Source organism: Dipteris shenzhenensis, chromosome 29, assembly GCF_047967505.1.
Source record: "Dipteris shenzhenensis isolate YYH24624 ecotype China chromosome 29, Dip_SZ_1.0, whole genome shotgun sequence".
Classification (NCBI taxonomy): domain Eukaryota; kingdom Viridiplantae; phylum Streptophyta; class Polypodiopsida; order Gleicheniales; family Dipteridaceae; genus Dipteris; species Dipteris shenzhenensis.
In genome coordinates this window covers 49,151,861-49,173,906 of record NC_141624.1, presented here as the reverse complement: position 1 = coordinate 49,173,906, position 22,046 = coordinate 49,151,861, and the positions used below count along the sequence as shown (strand labels likewise).

Genomic DNA, 22,046 nt, shown 5'->3' with positions numbered 1-22,046 from the left:
CATAACACCATGAGAGAGACATAAGGTAGACAACAATCGATCTATTGCAATCTCTATCATCAACAATACATAATAGGCTTCTTTATATAGAGAGAACCCTTTGAATAGTCAACACATGTGGGATCCTCTAATCCACATCTCTCCTTGTGGATATCCTCAATCCACATCTCCACATCATGTAGTCCACATCCTAGGGTGGCTACTTTGATTCTTTCCTTAGCACCTACCTTAGCCTCTAATTATGTGCTCATGGCACCACAACTCTCAACAGAGGGAGGGGGTTGTGCTTGGCCTCTAGGGTAGTCTTGGGCTAGGTACCCCAGCTGCCTGCACCACCAAAGGCACTGTCCAAGGAGCCGAGAGATCTCTACCCTCTATTGAAGTGTGCCCCCATCCAGGGTCTTGAGAAGAATCTCTGGATGGAGCTCCAAGTTCTCCACAACTATGTTGAGCCTGGGAACCACATCATCAACTACTACTAAAGCTATTGTCCCTAGAGGGGACTCCAACACCATGCCAAAGTCCCCCCCTATCGAAGAAAGAATGGGCATGTACTCCCTCGAGAGCCTCAAAAAGCACAGCATCATCAAGAAGCGGGGGACATGATGTGTCGTATCCATACCCTCCACTATAAAACTGTGGTACCAAGCGATAAGGTAAACCAAGTGCAGTCCCATGGAGATCAAACTCTACTCCACAAGGGGTTGTGATGTGGCTGGGACAACTCAGCTATAGAACAAAAACACCCCTACCATAGATAGTAACCTCCTAAATATGATCACCATCTAGTGCTAAAACTCACCTAAAGCCACTTTCAAATCTGCCTCCTCAAAGGTGTCAGACCCATGATCTATCCTACCACTGCTTAGCCTTGAAGAGATTGCACTACATACTAAACCTATTGCTTGTCTGAGGGGGAGAGGCATATCTTAAACACTTTGGGAGTCAAGGATGCTACCATGGGAGCTCCTTTGGCAAGACTGAGAGGTCACCATCAAGACTCTTCTCCCCAAAAAACAAACACTAATGCTCTGCTACCAAAGGAAGGAGGGAAGGAATGACCAAAGTAGACCAACTTGCCAGAGGAATGCAAGCTGCAGTCCAAAAAAATAGAAGTTTTAGCCTGGCTTTAGGGAAAGACCAATGATCTGGTTTTTGTCTCACTGATGTGAGCTTGGAGTGATCTCTTCGTGCAAAACACACAATGTTGGTTCCTACTGAGGGCTAGGAGCCCTTACCAATGCTATCACAGTCGAAAGACCCATGGGGGGGGGGCTACTCCTTTCCCTTTCAATTGTTCGGATAGCAAAGAGAGAGATCTATATGCTGCACTTCCCTTCTTGGCTAGTAAAGAGGCCTGCCATGCCAAACCTATGCCATCATATGACCAGCTAGGAGCAAGGGTTGGTTTGCACCTAGTTGCTTGAGATTCCAACACGAGATGAGGAGCCTGTGGCTCCTCACAGCCTTTGTTGTGAGCTTTAGGCTACGAGCTAAGGTGCCACTTTGGGACAAGGGCCCTACAGACTACATGGATGCACACTGAATGCTGGTGGGAGAGTATGGGTGACTTCACTGAGCTAGAAACAAGCTGAGCAATAGCCGAGACAGGGAAGGTCTGCAACGTGAAGTTTAGGGAGATAGAGGGTATGAGTGGCACTAGAGATGATGAGAAGAAGAGAATGTGTGAAGGGGTGGGGCTATGAAAACAATTTGCCACAAGCATCAACATGCATTTGTTCAAAGTGACAAGGTGTCGGGGGCATTAAATGTTTATATAATTCATGTTATGGTGTTGTTCTTGTTCAAAAAAAAAAAATCACAAGCATCAACATGAATTTGTTCAAAGTGACCTCATGTGTATGTTTGGATTCTACATGTATAGATGTGCATTTGTATGGAAATTAGGTGGACCATAATTGTGTGTCTTTTAAATGTGGACTTATGTGTGTCTAGCTTTAAGCATGCAAAGTATTTGCATCTTGCATCCTACATCACATAGAAGTAACAAGTATTAATTTCATGGATGCATAATCTTTGCCATGGGGATCTTTGCAACCTCACATCCTTGCCTCTTTATCCATAAGCATGTCATAAGAAGAGCAACCTCTACATCTGCGTGGAGAGGGACAAAAGGTCTAGGAAGTAGCAAGGGTCTATTGACACAAGAGAAGGTGCCTAAGAAGGAGATATGTGCCATGCAAGCACCATTAAGAAGGCAATTGAGAACGAAAGATGTGATGAAAAAACACACCATAATTCAAAGAAATGCAAAGAGTTGCAACTACAAATCCTAAAATATACCAAAATTTCATTAGTCACACATTTGAATATGCAAATCCTTTAGGTTTACAATTTAGCTTGCATAATTTATTCAATTTCATAATTAATTATTTTGTCAAATGGAGAGCTTACTCTATGAGTATTGACTTGTCAAGTATGCATTAGAAGGATGTCAACAAACTTGTTACAAAGTAAGAGCTATTAGTGATATGGCCTTTAGAGCTTGAGCATGATGAAACAAGAAGCCAAAGTGGCCTTAAAGAAAAAGAAGACTTCAAAGGGATGAGAGGGAGCAAGGCTTACCCTCAAGCCAATCAATGTTTGAACAGAGGATAGTACATTTCATTAAGGGCATCTGTCTAGACTACTCCTGGAATAAGGGTTTGCCCAAAGGTGACTATCAATCAATCACATTTATCATAGAGAAATTGAATGGAGCATGAGGATCTCTAAAGTAATAAGTAGCCTAGCTGCAAGCCACAAAATACAAAATGACTGAAGTAGAGATAATGCTTTCAAGGTAGGGTTGACCGTTATGCACAAAGAACAATTATTGCACATAAGATGTAGCCAATGACACTACATGGATTGAATGCATGATTGTGACAAGAGGACCTTGACATACATGTAGCATTGATCTAGGATTGGGTCCAAATATGGACCTAGAAATGTGTTGGCACCGCTTAGCATGACCTCATGTAGTTCAACCCATTGTGTTAGAGAGCTTGGATAGCTTGCAGGTGCTCAATGCCTAATTTACTAGTGCCTTTTTCTAACATTGTAATTATTATGCCTTGCCATGCCACCATAGATTCCATATTTATCTCTTATTTTGGTTACTTGCATAGGACCTATATATGCTCCATTTATAGATATTTGATTATGGAAGCAATATATATGGTCTTGGCTTAAGAGAAATATACCTTAGCCTTTGAGCTTATTGACACGGACCATGTAAGCTCTAGTACTAAACTATAGGAGCTTTATTTATTGCCATGGCCATTGAGCTTTTGCATTTATGTATTTAATTTTTTACATGCCTTATGTTGATGTTAATTTAATTCTATAAATATCAATTTGAATGCAATCATGCAATAGAAATTAACAAATAAAGCAACATAGCAACAACATCATATATCAACATAGAAAAAATGCAAAGGACATAAAGTGAGCTATTAAAATAAATCAACATAGAATGGAAGCACTTAAAGCAAATTAAATCTATACATTAATGATAACAAATGAAGATTAAAAGTAAATGTTGAAACACACAACAATTTAAAGAAATAATTACTTTTCTAGAATACTTGATTGAACATGAACAATTTCTTTTTTGCAACACTTAATTAAATAGTCAATTACTTTCTTAACAACCAATATTGGATAAACATTCCAACCATGCTTTCATAAACATTCTAACAATTACTTTCTTGCACTATTTAGAATTGCTAACCAACATTTAATTAATATAACCAAATGACACACTATCATACTATTGGCTACAAGTATCCAACATTAAGCAAATGAATAATTGACCATGAAACCAAGAGGGAAGCTATGATGGGACATTTGACTTATACAAATGGATGGGCTATTGAATCCTTTGTCCAAATTTTAATATAAAAGTCATTAATTACTCCACCTTATGAGTCCCCAACTCCTTAACCCAGGAGAATAATGCATGCATTTTCTAGCTCAAATTTGTACCTTCAAGTAGATATTCGAAACATCCAAATTTGATCCAAGTAAAATAATGTAGTACAACTGTTGATTTGAGGAGATGATGTACAAAATCTTATGATTCTTGCATTTGAGAAATGAAAAATTCATTGTATATGCATGAGATGGTGCTTCTCAACTAGATCTTCACCCTAGGGCCTAAATGATGTTTGATTTTTTTTTTTTAAAAGTTAAATCATAGGAGTTTCCTAACAATCTGGATCAAAAGATGATCATTTCATCCCAAGGCATGTGAGAACACCAATTTTTCAAACTCTTGGATGAGCCTTCCTACATATTAGGTCTCCTCTTTCATATGCACAAGATGTACATCATTTACACTTTAGTTCATTTAACCTATAACATGATAAAATTGGGTTTAGAATATATACGTGTTTGTCGATAAATCTTGCTACTTTGTTTCCAAAAAAAGAGGGCGGTAAGTGTTTAATAATTTCAAATTTTTTCTCTTTAAAAGTGCTTATTCTAAAAGCATATGTAACAAATAGAATTTTGCTTGTGACATTTGTCATAGCAATTCTACTTTTTCATATCTTAAGAAGTAAAAAGAACTAGTCTTGCTTTTTATCATACTATAGCACATCAATACAATATAAGCTATCTTACTCACAATGGTAAATTTTCTATGCTAGCAAGACCAAAATGTACAACAAAAGCAACACTTACAACGTGTCCAAGTCCAACAGTACTAGAGAAATATTCTAGAGCTTCACATTACAAGTAATGCATTTCCCTTGCATGTAATATTATGTTCTAATGTATACTAAATTAACTTTAGAGAGATAATACATGCAACTTGAACCACAAAACAAGCATAACAACAAAGAACTAGACTAGATTAGAGATAACACATGAAACTTGGAACACAAAACCAACATGCTGGACTAGACTAGATCACATATCCGAACTATGTGGACTAGAGGGAGGGATCCTTAAACAGTCATATTGTATATATACTCAATTTATCTTTATTTCAATGTGGTATATATGTTGGCTATGTGTGTGCACCTCTCTATCGCTCTTTCCCTATCTTCTAGCATGGTTTCAAAGCAATCTCCAAATTTTTTAAATGAATCCAATCTACCTTGTGTGAGGCATATTCGTATCTGTATCAAGTCATTTGTGCAGCTCAGGTTTTAAACTTTGAACCAATTTAGATAGTCCTTGGTTTTGAGCTTCATAGCTCAAGTCATGCCTTCAGGAGAATGAAGTGCTTTTGAGTTTATTGAGAGAGTTCATGCTCAGAGAGATAGAGAGAGAGAGAGAGAGAGAGAGAGAGAGAGAGGAGGGGGGGGGATGGAGGGAGGGAGAGAGAGAGAGAGAGAGAGAGAGAGAGAGAGAGAGAGGGGGGGGGGAGGGAGAGAGAGAGAGAGAGAGAGAGAGAAGAAGAAGAAGAAGAAGAAGAAAGAGGAAGAGAATTTGTAAAGGTCAAGGTAGATTTCAATCGTGTACTTCATCATAGATTTTAAAACTAAAAGCTCTCCACCCTCTATACTTTGCCTTTTCAGGGTACATTTTCCACTCAATTGCTCCTATATGTCATTCAAAGCTCTTGTTATAGCTCTCCAATCTCCTTTGTGGTCCTCATCAGTCAACATTAGCAAGATAATTTTACAGCCATGCAAGTTATTGGTAATTTCAAAAGTAGATTTTCACAATTAGTTAGAAAAGATATGAGAAGGACAACAAGGTGACCATTTTCCTTTGGACTAGAAACTAAAAGCAGAACATCATAATGAACTTGTTCTCCATGTACATTCTTCTCACATATTCATTATGCTCAGACACAAGCTACTCTAAATTTTCCTTTTCCAACCTTTCTCATTCCAAGAAATCCTTTAAAAAGTTATAAAGCACCTCTATTTGCCTAGTGGAATTTATGGAGGGTGTAAATCTCTACATGGTTTACATGTCCCAAGTGGGCCAACTTGACTTCTTTGTAACCTAGTATCAGGCTTTCAATGCAATTTCATTCCCATATAGCAAAAAAGCTTGAGCTAACTATGCAAATCAAAGATCACAGAAGTGATCTTACAAAATTTAAGACACATAAACGTAGACGTGAACGTAAAACTTGAATAGATCTAGGGAGAGCAGAAAAATGGAATCACCCCCCAGGCAGAAGGTAGGCATTAACTAACTTCAGCAACATTTGTAAACCTGCCTGATGCATATCATCAGCAGATATCCTCATGCCTAATAAATTACACAAAAGCAAAGGATCTTCATATTCAAATTACATGCAATGTTAAATAACTGCACCCTCCAAACTACCTATAACCATAACCATTCTAGATATAGTCCAGCTCATAAAGTAAGGCAGCTGATCAAAACCATACATTAAGAATCCTGACATTGTCAATGCACCCCAACAGCAAGCAACAACCAGAAAATTGTGTTCTAAGCTGCTATCAGCGGCGGCGTAGACCACGCACAACCATTGGATCAGATGGGCAATCCATCGCGATATGCCCACGCCCCCCACAGATATTGCATATAATTACTTGCAAACAGTCTCTCTTGGTGTGACCAGGTTGATTACAATTGCGGCAAAAGAGGTCAGGAAAATTCCCACCAGGTCGGCCTAGGGGAACAAGCCGCGGGCAATCTCGCGCCAAATGACCAGGCTCGCTACAATTATTGCAGACTGGGCTGTTCATACAGTCACGAGCCAGATGGCCAGACTGGCGGCAATTGTTACATGCCTTCTCATTTGGGCAATCAGCAGCCAAGTGCCCAGACCTATAGCAATTGTTACAGAGGCTGGATTTTGGCAGCCCTATTTCCCGTGCCATGCATGACTTTGCAAGGTGACCAGGCTTCCCACACAGATTACAAACAGGTTCATTGCGACAGTCACTTGCCACATGCCCTGGCTTTTTGCACTTCCGGCACAAAGGCTCTGTTGGACAAGCTGCTGCAATGTGTCTGTAAAAATGAAGCCATTATTATCAAATGGAGAACCAATGGTATTGTTTGACATACAAAAAACAGTAAAACTTGAAAAATATTAGCCTTACCCAGCCACCCCACAGTTGTTGCAGACTGCAGCATTTGGACAATCTCGAGCATAGTGTCCGGTTCGTCTACAGTTGTTGCACAGCTCTAAGGGTCTGATGCAAAACACAACAAAAATCATAAACTTCCTGAAAATGCTTAGCAGATTGACCAAACCATTAAGAAACGGTTCTAAAAGATGATTGAAACGAGTAAATAGAGGGCTCATCTCCATACAGCGAATGGTCTGGAAACCACCAGATAGATACGCAAATAGGACCAGTAGTGAGACCCCTCTATATGATTCAATGATACAGGTACAAAAGAAGCAAGAGGACTCATAATCCATACATTGGGTCCATAAAAAGGTTTCTTGAGCATATGTAAAATGAATTAGTTGACAAGTCCAGACAATTCAAGGAAAAAGAAACACCATCACCAATTGAACAATGAAGCAAGAGGGTGTAAATCAGCAAATAGGCGTGCATGCCCTTATCAACACATGAGCAAACTCAGTTACTCACAAACCTCTCCACAAAATTCAAGAGATAAAGGGTTAACTAAGACATGATGAAGGCTTGCTTAGCTAAGCTAATCACAATTTGGTTCAGGTTCTCTTTTTAGAATGTTTAGCATCTTGTAAAAACAATTCCCACTGTCCCCCCCCCCCTCTCCTCTCTCTCTCTCTCTCCACACCAGAACGAGTGACATTATGGCCATTTAGAGAAAGGGAGTTTTGTTCCGTAATTATCTAGATCTTAAGGTTGAAACTGACAAAAGGAAGAGCAAGAATTGAGAAAAACTGATTTGCAGGAGGAAACAGCTCATGTACTGATTTATTGCAACAACTAGGTGCACACCAGAAGCAACTTTGATATCCATCACCCCTGACTTCTAAATCTCTATAATCTTAATTGGCAATAATAGACATGCCAGCTATCTTCTGTTCACAAGTCTGCCAATGTTTAACTGAGGGCTAACTGTACAAAATCTCACGTGTGATGAGCGCAAAATCACACGAATACACACCTGGGAACGAGGGTACAAGCACACATGACTGGGAACAACCAGCCCCCCTCTGTAGAGTACTTCTGAATAGCTGAGCCAAAATGAAGAATAGTTACGACTGCCCATAGGCTGACTGCTCCTTCTAGAGAGGATGAAGGCACTGGCTTAAGTGGACAGAGGCAGATTGCTCCTCCTCTCATACTCCCTGCTCATACTGCTTGAGGGATGGGATTGAGCTGCAGCTGATCATGGATGATATGACTCAGGGGTGAGGGCCCTTTTTATAGGCTCCCCTCCTTGCTCCAGACCGACTTTGGAACAGACTGCTGGTCTGTCTCAGCCACACTTGAGGCAGACTAAGGCCCTGCCTGCACGGCAGCTCTACGCAAACTGCCTCGCTGGCTTGGGCACTTATGCTCTGCTGTGGCTATGCCTTGGCCTTGTTGGAGTGGTTGGATCACTGCCCCACCTGTGAGCCCCCATGTGAGTATGGAAAGGAAGGGGGGCAGGACATCTGCATCGGATATTGTGTCAGAGAGGCTACCATGTGGGTACACTATATTGGTGACACAGGCAAATCTAGGAGGAAAGAACAATGGCCTGTCGTGTGGGTAGCATATGGATCAGCCACATGAGCTATTTATGAAGCTATATGCTTGGCCCAGCAAGAAGGGCCAGTAGGCATGCATAAAGACAGCCCTGGAGCAGTTGGCCACGCTAATAGTGGTAAGAGAGCCCAGTCGTGCTAATAGTGGTAAGAGACCACACACTGCTTAGTCCTGCTAGATCTGGCAAATCTCCCACCAAGACTGAAGGATGAGGGGGAATCGTGGAGAGGTTATGTAACGTAGAAGACACCCAAGGTGTCCTACTTTCTATGCCCTACCCCCTACTTCATCTCACAAACTTTATGCTAGCTAACATAAATTGACGGTTTGATAGCATAACATGAATTGTCATAAGATAGTTGCTCTGAGACTCTATGCTAGCTACTAGCTTTATGTTAGACACTTGGTAATCACCAATGGACCACTCAATACACTGGAAGCTTCCCTCAATGAAGGGGAGGGAGTACAACATCTAGATTCTCAAAGAGGAGAGACTAGAACTGACTATGCAGGCGAGGGTTTATTGCTCATGATGGAATCTGGCTATAGCTCATGGCTGAAAAGTCCCTCCATATAAGCACCAGATATGTAGAGGCCATGGCGGCTCAAGGGGCTGTTGGAGAGGGGCTGATCGCAGTTGAGGCTGCTTGCCGAAGTGCTGCACTAGATGATGCTAGAAGAATGACGCTTTCGCCTACATTTAAAGCCCTTGAAGGCTCTTGTAACTGTAACTTCACAGACTGCTATGTAACTGCCGTTCACAGACTATCAAGCCCAAAGGATTGCAGCCTCAATATCTATAATCCATGTTCCTACCCTCCTCAAATGATAAGGTTCCTAGTCTCATGCCTCTTCATTTGCGTGAAGGTGTCTCCATGTCCCAAAAGACCTATATGGGCTACTGCCTCGTTAATGAGGGTTTGTCTACCATGTTAACCAATCATATCAATACAACGTTTCATCTAAACTACATCTGCAAGATGGGAAACAAAGCAAGCAGATTGGGCATTAAGCGGTACAAAATTAAAATGGGTAGTTGACTCAAACATGTCAATACGGTACTAAATAGAAACATAGCAAAAAGAACAAACCCTGCCTTCTCCCCCACCCTGCTCACCTTCCCCCATCTCCTCCTCCGCCTCTCCCTGCCTTCTCCCCCACTCACGCTTTCCCCGTCTTCTCCTCTGCCTCTCCCCACCTTCTCATCTGCCTCTCCATGCCTTCTTGTCCGCTCTACACATATTCTCCTCCGCCTTCTCCTCCACCACCTCCTCCGGCCTCTGCTCCACCTCCCCCGCCTTCTATCTGTGTTCTCTGTCTCTGCTCCGCCTCCCCCCCTGTGCCTCCCCTCTGTTTGCTGCTGTGCTGCTTCACGGCAGTCATCTTGGCAGCTGCAGCCCCCCCAGCCTGGGTTGCACTATAGCCTGGTCACAAGGGGTTTTTTCACCCCCTCCTGCCAGCAAAGTTCCTCGTGGCTGCTGCTTTTCAGGCTTCGGATGTTCTTTTTGTGGCCCTGCTGGTCCCACGTCAGCCCCTCCTTTATCCCCCTCCCCCGCCTTTTCCCTCTCTTTTCTCCTCTTTCTTCCCTTCACCACCTCTCCTTCCTCCTGCTAGCAAGCTTAGCGCTTATTTTTCTTGATCCAAGGTAACGTAATCACCGATTGGTGGTGATCGTTTGGTCTGGCAAGAGGGGCTCACATGGCAGCTCCCTCGACTCCCACAGCCGTTTGGATTGCACTTTCCCCAAAGAATATGCAAGATATGCCCAATAGGTAAAGTGAAAACAAACCACATGAGACTGTCCCTGATTGCACTCCCTGCTAGCCCCCCCCCCCTCCTCCTCCTCTGCCCCTGCTCGCCTTCCCCCATCTCCTCCTCCACCTCTCCCTCCCTTCTCCCCCACACCCGCTTTCTCCCATCTTCTCCTCTGCCTCTCCACCCCTTCTCATCCACTCTACACATATTCACCTCCGCCTTCTCCTCCACCTCCTCCAGCTTCTGCACCGCCTCCCCCGCCTTCTATCTGTGTTCTCTGTCTCTGTCTCTGCTCCGCCTCCCCCCCTGTCTCCCCTCTGTTTGCTGCTGTGCTGCTTCACGGCAGTCCTCTTGGCAGCTGCACACAGCAGCTGCAGCCCCCCCAGCCTGGGTTGCACTATAGCCTGGTCACAGGGGGGTTTTCCACCCCCTGCCTGCCAGCAAAGCTCCTCTTGGCTGCTGCTTTTTGTGCTTCGGATGTTCTTTTTGTGGCCCTGCTGGTCGCACGTCAGCCCCTCCTTTCCCCCCTTCCTTGCCTTTTCCCTCTCTTTTCTCCTCTTTCTTCCCTTTTTCACCACCTCTCCTTCCTCTTGCTAGCAAGCTTAGCGTTTTTGTTTCTTGATCCAAGGGAACGTAATCGCCGATTGGTGGTGATCATTTCGTCTGGCAAGAGGGGCTCACATGGCAGCTCCCTCGACTCCCACAGCCATTTGGATTAATCATTACACTTTCCCTGAAGGACAGGCAACGGACGAAGATTGCATTTCTGACACGACCCTAGCACTCCTAAAACCTCTGCTCTGCAAGCAAACACAAGGACACACCAAACATGAGGAATCTGAGCAGGCTGCTCACAAGTCACCACCCAACCATGACATCTATGAGATGCGATCCCGAATCAAGAGATGTCCCCTTCGAGCCACGAGCTGAGCTAATGGCACGAACTCCCAACCAGATCCTAACCAGCCCGGTGCCCCATAACACCAAGTGGCACCTAGAGGCTTGGGATCTGCTGTTGGGCCTTGGGCTACACTAAGATGCAGGCGCACATCCGCGACTCAATCTAGGATCAGACCTAGCACCTGGGAACGAGACTTGCTCCCATCGGCTCTCTGAGAATTGAACCTCTGGGTCCCTTATATAGACTCGGTCCCAATGCACCAAAAATAGCGAAGACCTCTAACTGATTCGTATCCTTGCCACTCAACCCGAGAATCAAGCCTGCCTAGCCCTAAGCCTCCCTAGGCTACCTAAGCTAGTCTTGTGTACCCAGTACACGTCAAATACCAATCCATGCACATGACACTTTCAATTCCTCCAAGACAAAGAATTGGTGGGCCGTATTGTTGGTCTCATTCCTGAAAGGAGATAGGTTCGTGATTGGATCCAATCTTGCTTGGCCTTAGGGTGACCATTTTCGCGATGCCTCCATCTATGGGAGAGGTGTCTTTCTTCTCTAGCTGAGCTCCCCCCCGTCACCACCCAGGCCTTGGTGGAGCAGAGTCCCATTTTTCTCACACTGCATCTAGTGTTCGTATACCGTGGTATTGTGGGTTTACAATTGACGACATGGACATGACGCACCACGTGCCACGATTCCTTGCTTCTCTGGGCTCCTACACGAGTATCATTCCATAAAGTCCTCCATCGGATATTGCATTGATGTAATGCTGGAGTCCCCACCCACTAATGTAGCCTTGGTTCTTACATATGACGGGGTTCTGCAACTCACCATGATCACAAAGTACTCGAAAATCCTATCAAGGAGATGAGACTAGAATGGGGGGAGCTTTGACAAAGGGTCAAGGTCTCTAGCCTCGCAAGACACTGTCAATTGTTGCAAGCAAATGGGACACTTGGCGAGGGCTCGCCATCTTGGGGTAGCTCAGACCCCACCCACCAATAGCTCGCCTGAGCCAACAAGTGACAACAAGGCCGGGACAACAATAGAGACAACCGAGAAAGAGGGCAAAGCTCGAGCATACAAACAGGTGGTGAGAAACAAAAAGATATTATCTTTTAAAAGTAAGCAACAACTCGAAAGTTTCAAGTTGCTAAAACAAAACCCCATGAAGTTTTTTCAAAAATTACATGGCAACACACCTCAAGAGAGGAAAGCAAGATGCGAAATTATGATACCATTTTTTTTCAAAGACTTCTATGAAAGGGGGGAAGAGAAAGCAAATCACGACTTCTCCATCAAGGTAGCAAATAACATCATAACAGAAGAGGACGAAAGGAAAGGGATGAAAAGGCTAGCAAATGGGAAGGCTCCAAACACACAAGGGCTAGTAGCGGAGATGCTCACATAAGGAAGGAACGAACACAAAGAAAATGCTCACCAATCTATGAATATGGCCCTAGTAGAAGGATTTCCCCCAGAATTGTAACTCACTCGAATTGCACCAGACAGCAAGATGGCAAAGAACTCCCGCACAATCATGGTGAACAGCCTAATGGCCTAGCTGTACGGCCGTACTATCCTAAGTAAAAAGTCAGTAAATGGGCGTACACACAGGGGGTCCCAACACAATCCAAGGCCCAAACACTCAACAATAGACCAGAGCCAAGCATAAAAAAGAGGTGGTATTTTGTTGCTTTTGTATACTTCCAGAAACCCTTCAACACAGTCCCACACAAAAAAGTATGGGAAAGACTTGAACAGCTTCAGTCCCCCATGGGCTCAAAGAGGCTACATACCGTTTAAAGTATTAGCTGAGCTAGCACAACTACTTGTGGATGGATCATGCTCTAAAGGTAAAGCTGTCATAAGCAGTGACATAGGGGCCAAACAGGGCTGCCCCCTCTCGCCAACTCTTTTTGGTCTTTTTATCGATGATCTGGAAGATTGGATGAGAGTACACAGCAAATATGGTGTCCAAATTGCAAGATATGCTCTACCATCACTTATCTACGTAGATTTGCAAAAAGCAAACAAAAGGTACAACCACATTTGAATGCACTAAGTGACTTCTGCAAACACTCAGGAATGCAGGTCAACATAGCCAAGACAAAAGTCATGGTGACTGGGAGTCGCAACAAACAGATTGATGCCAATTTCGAAGGGAAGCCTTTAAAACCAGTCAGCTCATATAAATATCTAGGGCTGGAGTTTGCAGACAACTACAAGTGGAATGCATGTGTAGAAAGAAGAACACCTATGAGAGAGTTTGTATACACTATGCTTGTACAAACAGAAATCCTTTACAGCTTCCAGCATGGGCTCCTGGGCTCACGCAAGAGGAGAGTTGAGGGTCAAGGCTCAAACACTCTACCCCATCCTACTGGCTAAGATGGGTATGATACCTCTTGAAAGGGCCAGAAGCTACACAAACCACTGGATGACACCGAGATGGGATGAAATGGATGGAATTATGTGGTATGACAGATGCTGATATACTAGAGCAAGCGTGTGAGATCAGGGAGTCACTGACATAGAAGATGCCACAAAAATTATGGCAAGACCCAGGTGCAATACACAGGAAATTAATCCAATGGACAACTATGGGATGCAAAAAACACCTTAGGGAACACATATCAATGTTTGAAAGGAATCTGATATGCAAATTGAGAACCAGCTCGAGGTGAAGAAGGTGGGCAAGATCTAGCGTCCCAAAAGAAGAAAGAATATGTAAGATCGGGAGGTGGAAAATGAGCAACATGTGCTCCTATGTTGGGCCTATGCACACATCAGAGAAAGGTACAATGACAAGAGAGGCAACCTGAAAAATCTATTAGAACACCCAGGTACTGTCACAAGCTAGCCCAACAAGTACTAACCACATAGCAAGTCTATAGTATTTTCTTTCAACAGATGCAAAAGATAACTCTTTGTTTGATAATGATCACCAGTCCCATAGATATCATTATCATCTCTCTCTCTCTCTCTAGGTACTGCTTCTGGATCATGGACAGGAAGCGAAGTCCGAGGGATGCCCAAGTACAAACTTTGCACAACTTACACATGGCTCGATTTGTGCAATGACAACAGTTTTAATGCAATCCCGCCTTGAGGATCATGGTAGGGGCTGGTTTCAGCAATTGCAAGTGCCTCTGCTCTCCTGCACAAGGTAGCGTCAACCAACAACAAGGCTTGACACCTACAGGATATACCTTTGTAAGACTAGAATATATCCAATCCTACAAATTTAGGATTTTGTTGAATATAAATTGTGCCACATGGGTACATGTAGGGGTTTTGAGAGAGGCTGCCACATGGGCAGCAGACCGGCTGCAACGGGGTTTTTAAGTCCCGTAGCCAGCCCTAATGTTGGCTTATTCACAGCCCTACGCCAGGACCGGAAGAAAACCACTTTGTTGGTCCACGTGGCTGCCCCTGAAGGACATAACGATTGCTGACTAGCCATAGGCCCATCTAGAGGGCAAGGGGTGCCTTCATGGCATGGCCATTGGGATGGACCTGACAGGTCAGCAGAGGTCACAGTATGGCGGCAGTAGCAGACTGTCAGTCGTCAGGCTTCCAGCAGGGCCGAACCAGCAGCAGACTTCCACCTGGCAGCAGGGCCGGTCAGCCAGCAGCAGCAGGTAACATACACACTGGATCGGCCCAGTCTGTGCCAGGTCAGCAATACCTGCATCTGGTCAGCTAGATCGACAGTCTGCAGACGTCAGTCAGACTGGAAGGCTACAAAGCTTATAAAGGGCCCCCTTGGTGGGGCATTCATTAGTAGATGTGCTATGTCACAGGCAAGTGTAGGTTTGTTTTCCAACACTGCGTGCGTGCGTGTAAGTGTGCGTGCACGCACGCGTGCATACACATCTTTAAATCTGGAGCAGGATTATAGTCACAGCTCATCTGGTATTTGGGGGGGTGGGGGGCGCACACATACACATCTTTAGACCTGGAGCAGCGTTATAGTCACAGCTCATCTGGTATTGATGTATCATGTAAAGGGTCTGAAAAATACCCCTTCAGGCCATAGCGATACATGTACCCGACATGTATAATCTATCAAAAGGCAGTCTAAATCCACCGTATGTTGCCCCATTAATCCTCACGGATCTTCGAATGATATTGATAAGACACAACAATTAAATTGCAGAAGCAAGAGTTTCAAGCAAATATGCTAGCGCTATGACACGAGTGGAAATATCAGCTGCAACAACATGGAGATCGCTACTAAGCTATATAAATTTCTTAACTTCTTAATATTCCCCCACAAATTGCAATTCCATCAAGCCCCTCTTAAATGATATCACCGCGAAGCACAACTATACTTACGTCTAGCCATCTCCTTCACTACCGTCAAGTCTGCCTAAAAAACTTCAAAATAATTGAAGTACAACAAAGGGAGATACGTGATCTGCCAGGGCAATGCATCTTTTTGTCATCCTTCACAGGCCCATTAGTTGCAGTTCTCTAGCAGCCTACTATTGTGACAAACTTGAATTCCCTGCATTTCCACCTGGGTAAGATTATCCTTCAACTCAAACACAAAGGACACCCTCATTAATAAAATCCACTTCTATACCAACGCAATACCACGATGACAGAATTGGTGTAAAAATCCTTTGTTGAAGGAGGATGGCGAAACACAAAGGAGATACCACAGAATATGACTGACTCGAGATCTTCTTATGGTAGACAGGGCCAATAAATGTAGCCGATACTTGAAAGACCAGATTCGTATGTAAAGTGTATCATCGAAAAAAACATGTTTCCCTACCAACCACAGAGCATGACTGACTCGACATCTTTCCATGTATTTGAAAGACAAGATTCTAACACATGGAAAGTGTATCATCGAAAAAAACATGTTTCCTGTACCAATGCGATGAACAACCCCCATAATTCAAACCCGCACCATGTAGACACGGCAGGAAAGCAGCCTTATTTATGTTGAAAATTCCAGATAATCCTCGGTCCTCGAACAGTGCGTCCCCATTGAGAGGGACCAAAAGTTTCATCCGTCAGCAAATCAAACGCCTCTTCATAGCCTTCCCCTCTCACTTCCCGCTGCCACAGTTCTCCTTTATGATACACCCACATTGACATCCTTCCAAACTCCTAAAGTCTTCACGTCAACCCCTCCTCCCAATTATATTCCCTTCAAATAGACACCAACATGAACCGCTTCTATACTTCTTGATTCCAACTGCGAAATGCAATGCTCCTCCCCCTCTCCTTCCCTACTCCTCCCACGAGCACCACACAAACTCCAACTTCCTCCGCACCAATTGAAGGCAGCAGTTCAAATGATCACCTGGAATCACGGGCATAACCCCTATCACGAGGAAAGGGCTTGTAAGGGAAACTGCGACGGAATCCTCGTTTACCCACAATGCCGCTTTGGATGCGTCGTCCCCTTTGGGACGCCAGGTCGTCAAGCGTCATGCTGAGCTTCTCCTGCGTGGCAATCTCATGTCCAGAGTAAGACAACAGTTAACTTCACGGTCTCCTCTTCGAATCTCTCCGTCTAGAAATAATATAAGAAGAGAAAAGGCAGGATTGACCATAGACTGCAAAATCTGCGCGAAAGTAGATTCAAAATGCTCCGATCCTTCTCTAACCTCCTCCTCCACAGGCCCTATTTGTCTCCAGCAAAATTATTACATGATACAAGATGAAGCACTGCAGATACAGCAAATTTATCAACCATGAACAAAAACGGAAATGTATGGTTTGCTATACCTCTTTAGGCTGTCAATTGGTGGTTTTACTCCTCCAAATTACGAAGGCTTCCGGCGCTGCAGCTAGCGAGATAAATAGAGGGCGGATGATGAGGCCAAGAAACGGAACCGCTTGACACCATTTAGGGTTTTGTTTCTAGTTAGTGCTTTGTATTTTAATTGAGCTTGGTTTGAGTGACATGATTAAGAGCAAATTTGTTACTTTGTCTCTTCAAAGTTTTGGAAGCTTCCAAATTCCTTCATCCAAATTTTAATGGGATCATATGTCAATGGCTTTTATCAAATGCAACTATTTACTTGTAACTTCCATTAAGCATCCAAGGATCGAAGAATGTAGGGTTGATCGGGATTGTACTTCGTTTAGTGAACAAAGCCAAAAGATCACAACTTCAACGAACACCATCACTTCAAACCACTCCTGAAGACCTATCGGTGGAACAACTCCATGGTTGCAGTAACTTACTACCAAAGAATTATCAAAACAACCTAGATTTACCCCAAAAAAGTAACAATGTCCAACTCTACTACCCAAGATTAATTATAAGACCAACTGTACAACTGTCATTAAGGAAACCCAAATATTCTCATTTGTCTTGAAAGTACAGATGGATAACCACCAACACTATCATTAGAGGGTTCCAAACATGGCAATATCCAACTCTACTTCCCAAGATTATTTGTAAGACCAACTATACAACTATCATTAAGGAAACCCAAATATTGAAACATGAACTTGAAAGTATAGATGGATTACCAACAATATCATTAGAGGGTTCCAAATGTAATCATAAGAGAGAATATAAGCTAGGAATTGACGCATGGTGTGTAAGTGCAAAAACGTAATGATATATTATCAAGGACCCAAAAAACAAATCCATAAAACAATTTAAGAGATCGTATAATTTCTATGAATAGTATTATTTGGCTTTTCGAATAAGCTAGGAATCAACTCATGGTATGTAAGTGAAAAAACTAGTAATGATATCTTATCAGGAATCAAAGAAACAAATCTATAAAACAATATAAGAGACAATATAAATTCCATGCATCATACTAAACCAATAGCATCATTTGGCTTTTCCAATAAGCAACTCATGGTATGTAATTGAAAAAACCAGTAATGATATGTTATCAGGGATCGAAAAAACAAATCTATAGAACTTACAATAACCAATGACATGTAACATTAACTATCATCAAAGCAGTTCAAAAGAGAGCCTTCCATATCTGCTTGATAGGAGAAGCACGAAGAAGAAGTGGCATTAAATTAGTTCATTGTTAGAGGATCAATTCATAGTAGCACTCAAAACATTTACCTATAGAGTTGCAACATCAATTGTCAACACCATTTACTGGATAAAAACATATGATAAATCAAGAAACATAGTGTATTATTACCACCATTAAAAAAAACCATCATTAACCTTGCCAAAGCATATATATAATTTTTAGCAAGGCCACAATCTCACTTGAATATGAAAGGGGATTTTGACATGTATCCAAGCTAGGAAATGCTTTGTATCCAATCATAGGATGCAATAATATATTAGGTTTTTAATGTATCAAAGCCTTGTAGATGTGACAAAATAGTCCAACAATACCTGCTATGGACCTCTGAAATGAGCATAAGTGAGTTTTTGCACCATGGTAGTACTAAACAATCATAATCCATCTAATATGGTAAAAATAAAAATCATGGAGAAAGGAATCAATTCAACACGGCTGCCTCGGTAGCTCTAAAATGAGTTATAATAAATACACTTCAAAAAATTAAGGCAATATAATGCATGATGGATAGGATAACCTTTGTATTGACAGCACAGGTAAAAATAAAAAAGGGAGACAAAGGTGTGAATGTGAAAGAAAAAGGAAGAAGTGTTAAAAAAGAAATGTCTACTTCTTGAGGGGACAAATTATAAGGGGAGAATTAGCTAAAAGATGTGGGTAGAGGGAGTGGGAAACCTTCATTGATCGAATTGTGTGTGTGCATATATGCGTGCGTGTGTGTGTGTGTGTGTGTGGAAGACTCTTAAGACAACAACCCCTTTTGCATAGTGAAAAGACAAAAGAGTCAAGGTAAAGAAAAGAAAGAGAACATTATAGAATTAAGGAAGAGTTTCAGTATGTAGATAAAGCACCTACGAAATTACATAAAAAGTATATAAGAGCTTTGATAAGAAATGACAATAATGTTTTTGCAAAAAAAAATAGAGCTTGGTGAAGTCCTAATAAGCATCTCTTTATTGAAGAGAAGAGTCTGCATACCTACCACCATCCAACAAGAAAACATGGTAAGAACCAGCTTAACTTCAATTGGGAAGATAGATGTCATAAACACGCCTCCCTTGTTATTTAGGGTCACAATAAAATAGTGGCTTAAACACATACTTAGACACCTTGATGTGGACTTTAAAGGTGTAAAAAAGGGGCCTAGAGAGAATTTGCAAAAAAGGAAAAAGAATTTAAAAAGTTAGTTTTAAAAATTTAATAAAGGGAAATCAAGTGGAATTAGGGAAAATTATGGGGAAGGAAGAGGAAAACATGGGGAAGAAAATAGGAGAAATTTGGTTAAAGATGTAGGGAAGGGGGGGGGTGAGATAATATTTTAGAGCTTTAAGAAAGAAATTGAAAAAAAATAGGAGGAATCAGGAAAAATTAGGGATTGTTTGTGAGATAGAAGGAAAAAGAATTAGAAAAAATAGGAAAAGGGAAAATTAAGAAATTAAGTGGATGCAAAAGAAAAAGGAGAATAGTAAGTATGTGTGTGTGTATACCCATTTTTGCCCCAATAGGATACAACACACTAGGTGAGACAATAGGTCATCACCTAGTGTGATGACCTACTGTCTACGCGAAAAGGACTAGTAATGTTTTGGGAGTGTCAAATAAGCCATGGAAAAAGAGTAAAAACTCCATAGTCTTGAAACTCCTCTACTCCTGAGAGAATATCACTCATTATATCATCGTGCATGATTTCCATAATTCCATAGTTACTTGGTTTGACTCCAAGAACTTTATTAGTATCCATGAAGCCATCCATGCTTGTTGATTCTTCACTTTTGACATCTTTGCCCAAGTTCTCAATGTGCATGAACTCATCCACCCCAGATAAGGCATCACTCGTGAAATCTTTTTCTTTCTTGGTACTAATGAACTCATTAACTCTTGATAAGATGTCAGTGCTATAGTTGAGTGCATTGGAATCATCCATCTCTGAAGGAATAGAGCTTGACACATTGGCATATTCTTTCAATTCTTTGATGTTGTAGTATACATTATGTTTATCATTAAAAACCACAGGCCGAGTCTTTTCAATCTTTAAAAATTGCATGCTCCATCTCAAATCCTTATCTACCTCATAGTAGGGACCATCCAATGAGATTGAGTTATCATCCATACCATCATTAGTAACTTTTTGAATTCTCATATGGGCAAATGTCCACTGTTCCACTTGTTCAAATCCCAAGACTTGACCTTCTGCTACGTTCTTATTTGCAAATGATAACATTTGTAAAACCTAAAATCCAAAGATATGCACTTTGTATTCCTGATGACATGTGTTGGATAAGTCTCATCTTTGTCCCATGCAATAAATACTTTGTTGGAAGTCATATAGGGCATAACATCTCCAAGGATTTCCATATCCCCACACTTATGCTTTAGCTCAACATGTGTAATAAGAATCCTTGATACGATAACCGCCACCTTATCTTTGCCAAGTCTTCTAAAGTGACAAATAGAATTTGGATCACTTTCACGGATTGTAGCAAATACAACTACTTCTCTTTTGCAACATAGAATCACCTATGTTCCCGGAATAAGTTTTGTAGCCATCTCCTTTGTGAGTTTCCTTTGCAAACAAGCTGTAACAACCATTATAAAGAACATTAGTCTCTTCTCAATAATCTACTTTATTAATTATTTAGAAATCTAGATCTTGTTTTAAAAATATGGGAGGTCTTATTTAGAAATCCGTGTTTTCAATAAAAAATTTAAGATTAAGCAATTAGCAATTTGCTAATCCCAAACACTCTAAACCCTAATCCTTGCTCTTTAAACCCTAAACCCTAATCTTACCTCCCTAAACCCTAAATTCTAAACCCTGACCCCTAATCCCTAAACCCTAAACCCTAATTCTAGCCCTCAAAACCACAAATCCTAAATCCTAAACCCTAACCCCTTAAAACTTAACACCTAATCCCTAAAACCTAAGCCCTAAACCCTAAACCCTAAATCTTAAACCCTAACCTAGAACCCCTAACCCCTAGCCCCTAAACCCTAAACCCTAATTCTAGCCCTCAAAACCATAAACCCTAAATCCTAACCCCTTAACTCTTTACCCTAAACCCCTAAACCCTAAACTTTAAACCCTAAACCCTAAATCCTAAACCCTAAATCTTAAACCCTAACCCCCTAATTCTTAAACCCTAAATCCTAATCCTAGCCCTCAAAACCCTAAATTTTATACCCTAACCCCTAATTCCTAAACCCTAACCCTTAAACCCTAAACCCTAATCCCTAAACCTAAATCCTAAACCCCTAAATCCTAATCCATAAACCCCAACCCCTAATCACTAATCCTAAAACCCTAATTCTTAACCCTTAAACGCTAGATCCTAAACCCTAACCCCTAAACAAAAATCCTAAACCTCTAAATCCTAATTCGTAAATCCTAAGCCCTAATCGCTAATCCCAAAACCCTAAACCCTAACTCCTAATTCCTAAACCCTTAATCCTTATCCTAAACCTCTAACCCCTAAACCTTAAACCCTAATCTTGGCCCTCTAAACCTTAAACCCTAAACCCTAACTCCCAAACCCTAAATCATAAGCCCTAACCCTGAATCCCTACATCTTAATCCCTAATCTCGAAACCCTAAACCCTAAATCCTAAACCCTAACCCCTAAACTCTAATCCCTAATTCCTAAACCATAAATTTTAATCTTGACCCTCTAAACCCTAAACCCTAACCCATAAAAACTAACCCCTAATCTCTAAACTCTA

At 42.0% G+C, this 22,046-nt stretch overlaps 1 protein-coding gene across 4 annotated transcripts; it reads right to left on the bottom strand.

The window, feature by feature from the left end:
- Nucleotides 1–6,122: 6,122 nt before the first annotated feature.
- Nucleotides 6,123–17,194, bottom strand: LOC147882961 (uncharacterized). 4 transcript variants are annotated; one of them, XM_087400643.1, is made up of 5 exons: nucleotides 17,044–17,194; nucleotides 16,866–16,939; nucleotides 16,616–16,770; nucleotides 7,044–7,136; nucleotides 6,123–6,951 (listed from the first exon to the last, which is right to left on the bottom strand). In XM_087400643.1, the coding sequence occupies exons 2-5, from the start codon at nucleotides 16,866–16,868 to the stop codon at nucleotides 6,435–6,437; spliced, it is 768 nt and encodes a 255-aa protein (XP_087256769.1). In that variant the 5' UTR covers nucleotides 16,869–16,939; nucleotides 17,044–17,194; the 3' UTR covers nucleotides 6,123–6,434. The 4 variants fall into 4 exon arrangements, with proteins under 4 accessions (XP_087256769.1, XP_087256770.1, XP_087256771.1 ...); XM_087400644.1 differs by having other exon boundaries at nucleotides 16,616–16,758; XM_087400645.1 differs by having other exon boundaries at nucleotides 16,616–16,939.
- Nucleotides 17,195–22,046: the final 4,852 nt, after the last annotated feature.

Coding starts and splice junctions, on each gene's coding strand:
- LOC147882961 (XM_087400643.1), bottom strand. Junction 7,137..16,615: donor GGTTATGCCCGTGATTCCAG/GTGATCATTTGA, acceptor GTTTTGCATCAG/ACCCTTAGAGCTGTGCAACA. Junction 6,952..7,043: donor AACAACTGTGGGGTGGCTGG/GTAAGGCTAATA, acceptor TCATTTTTACAG/ACACATTGCAGCAGCTTGTC.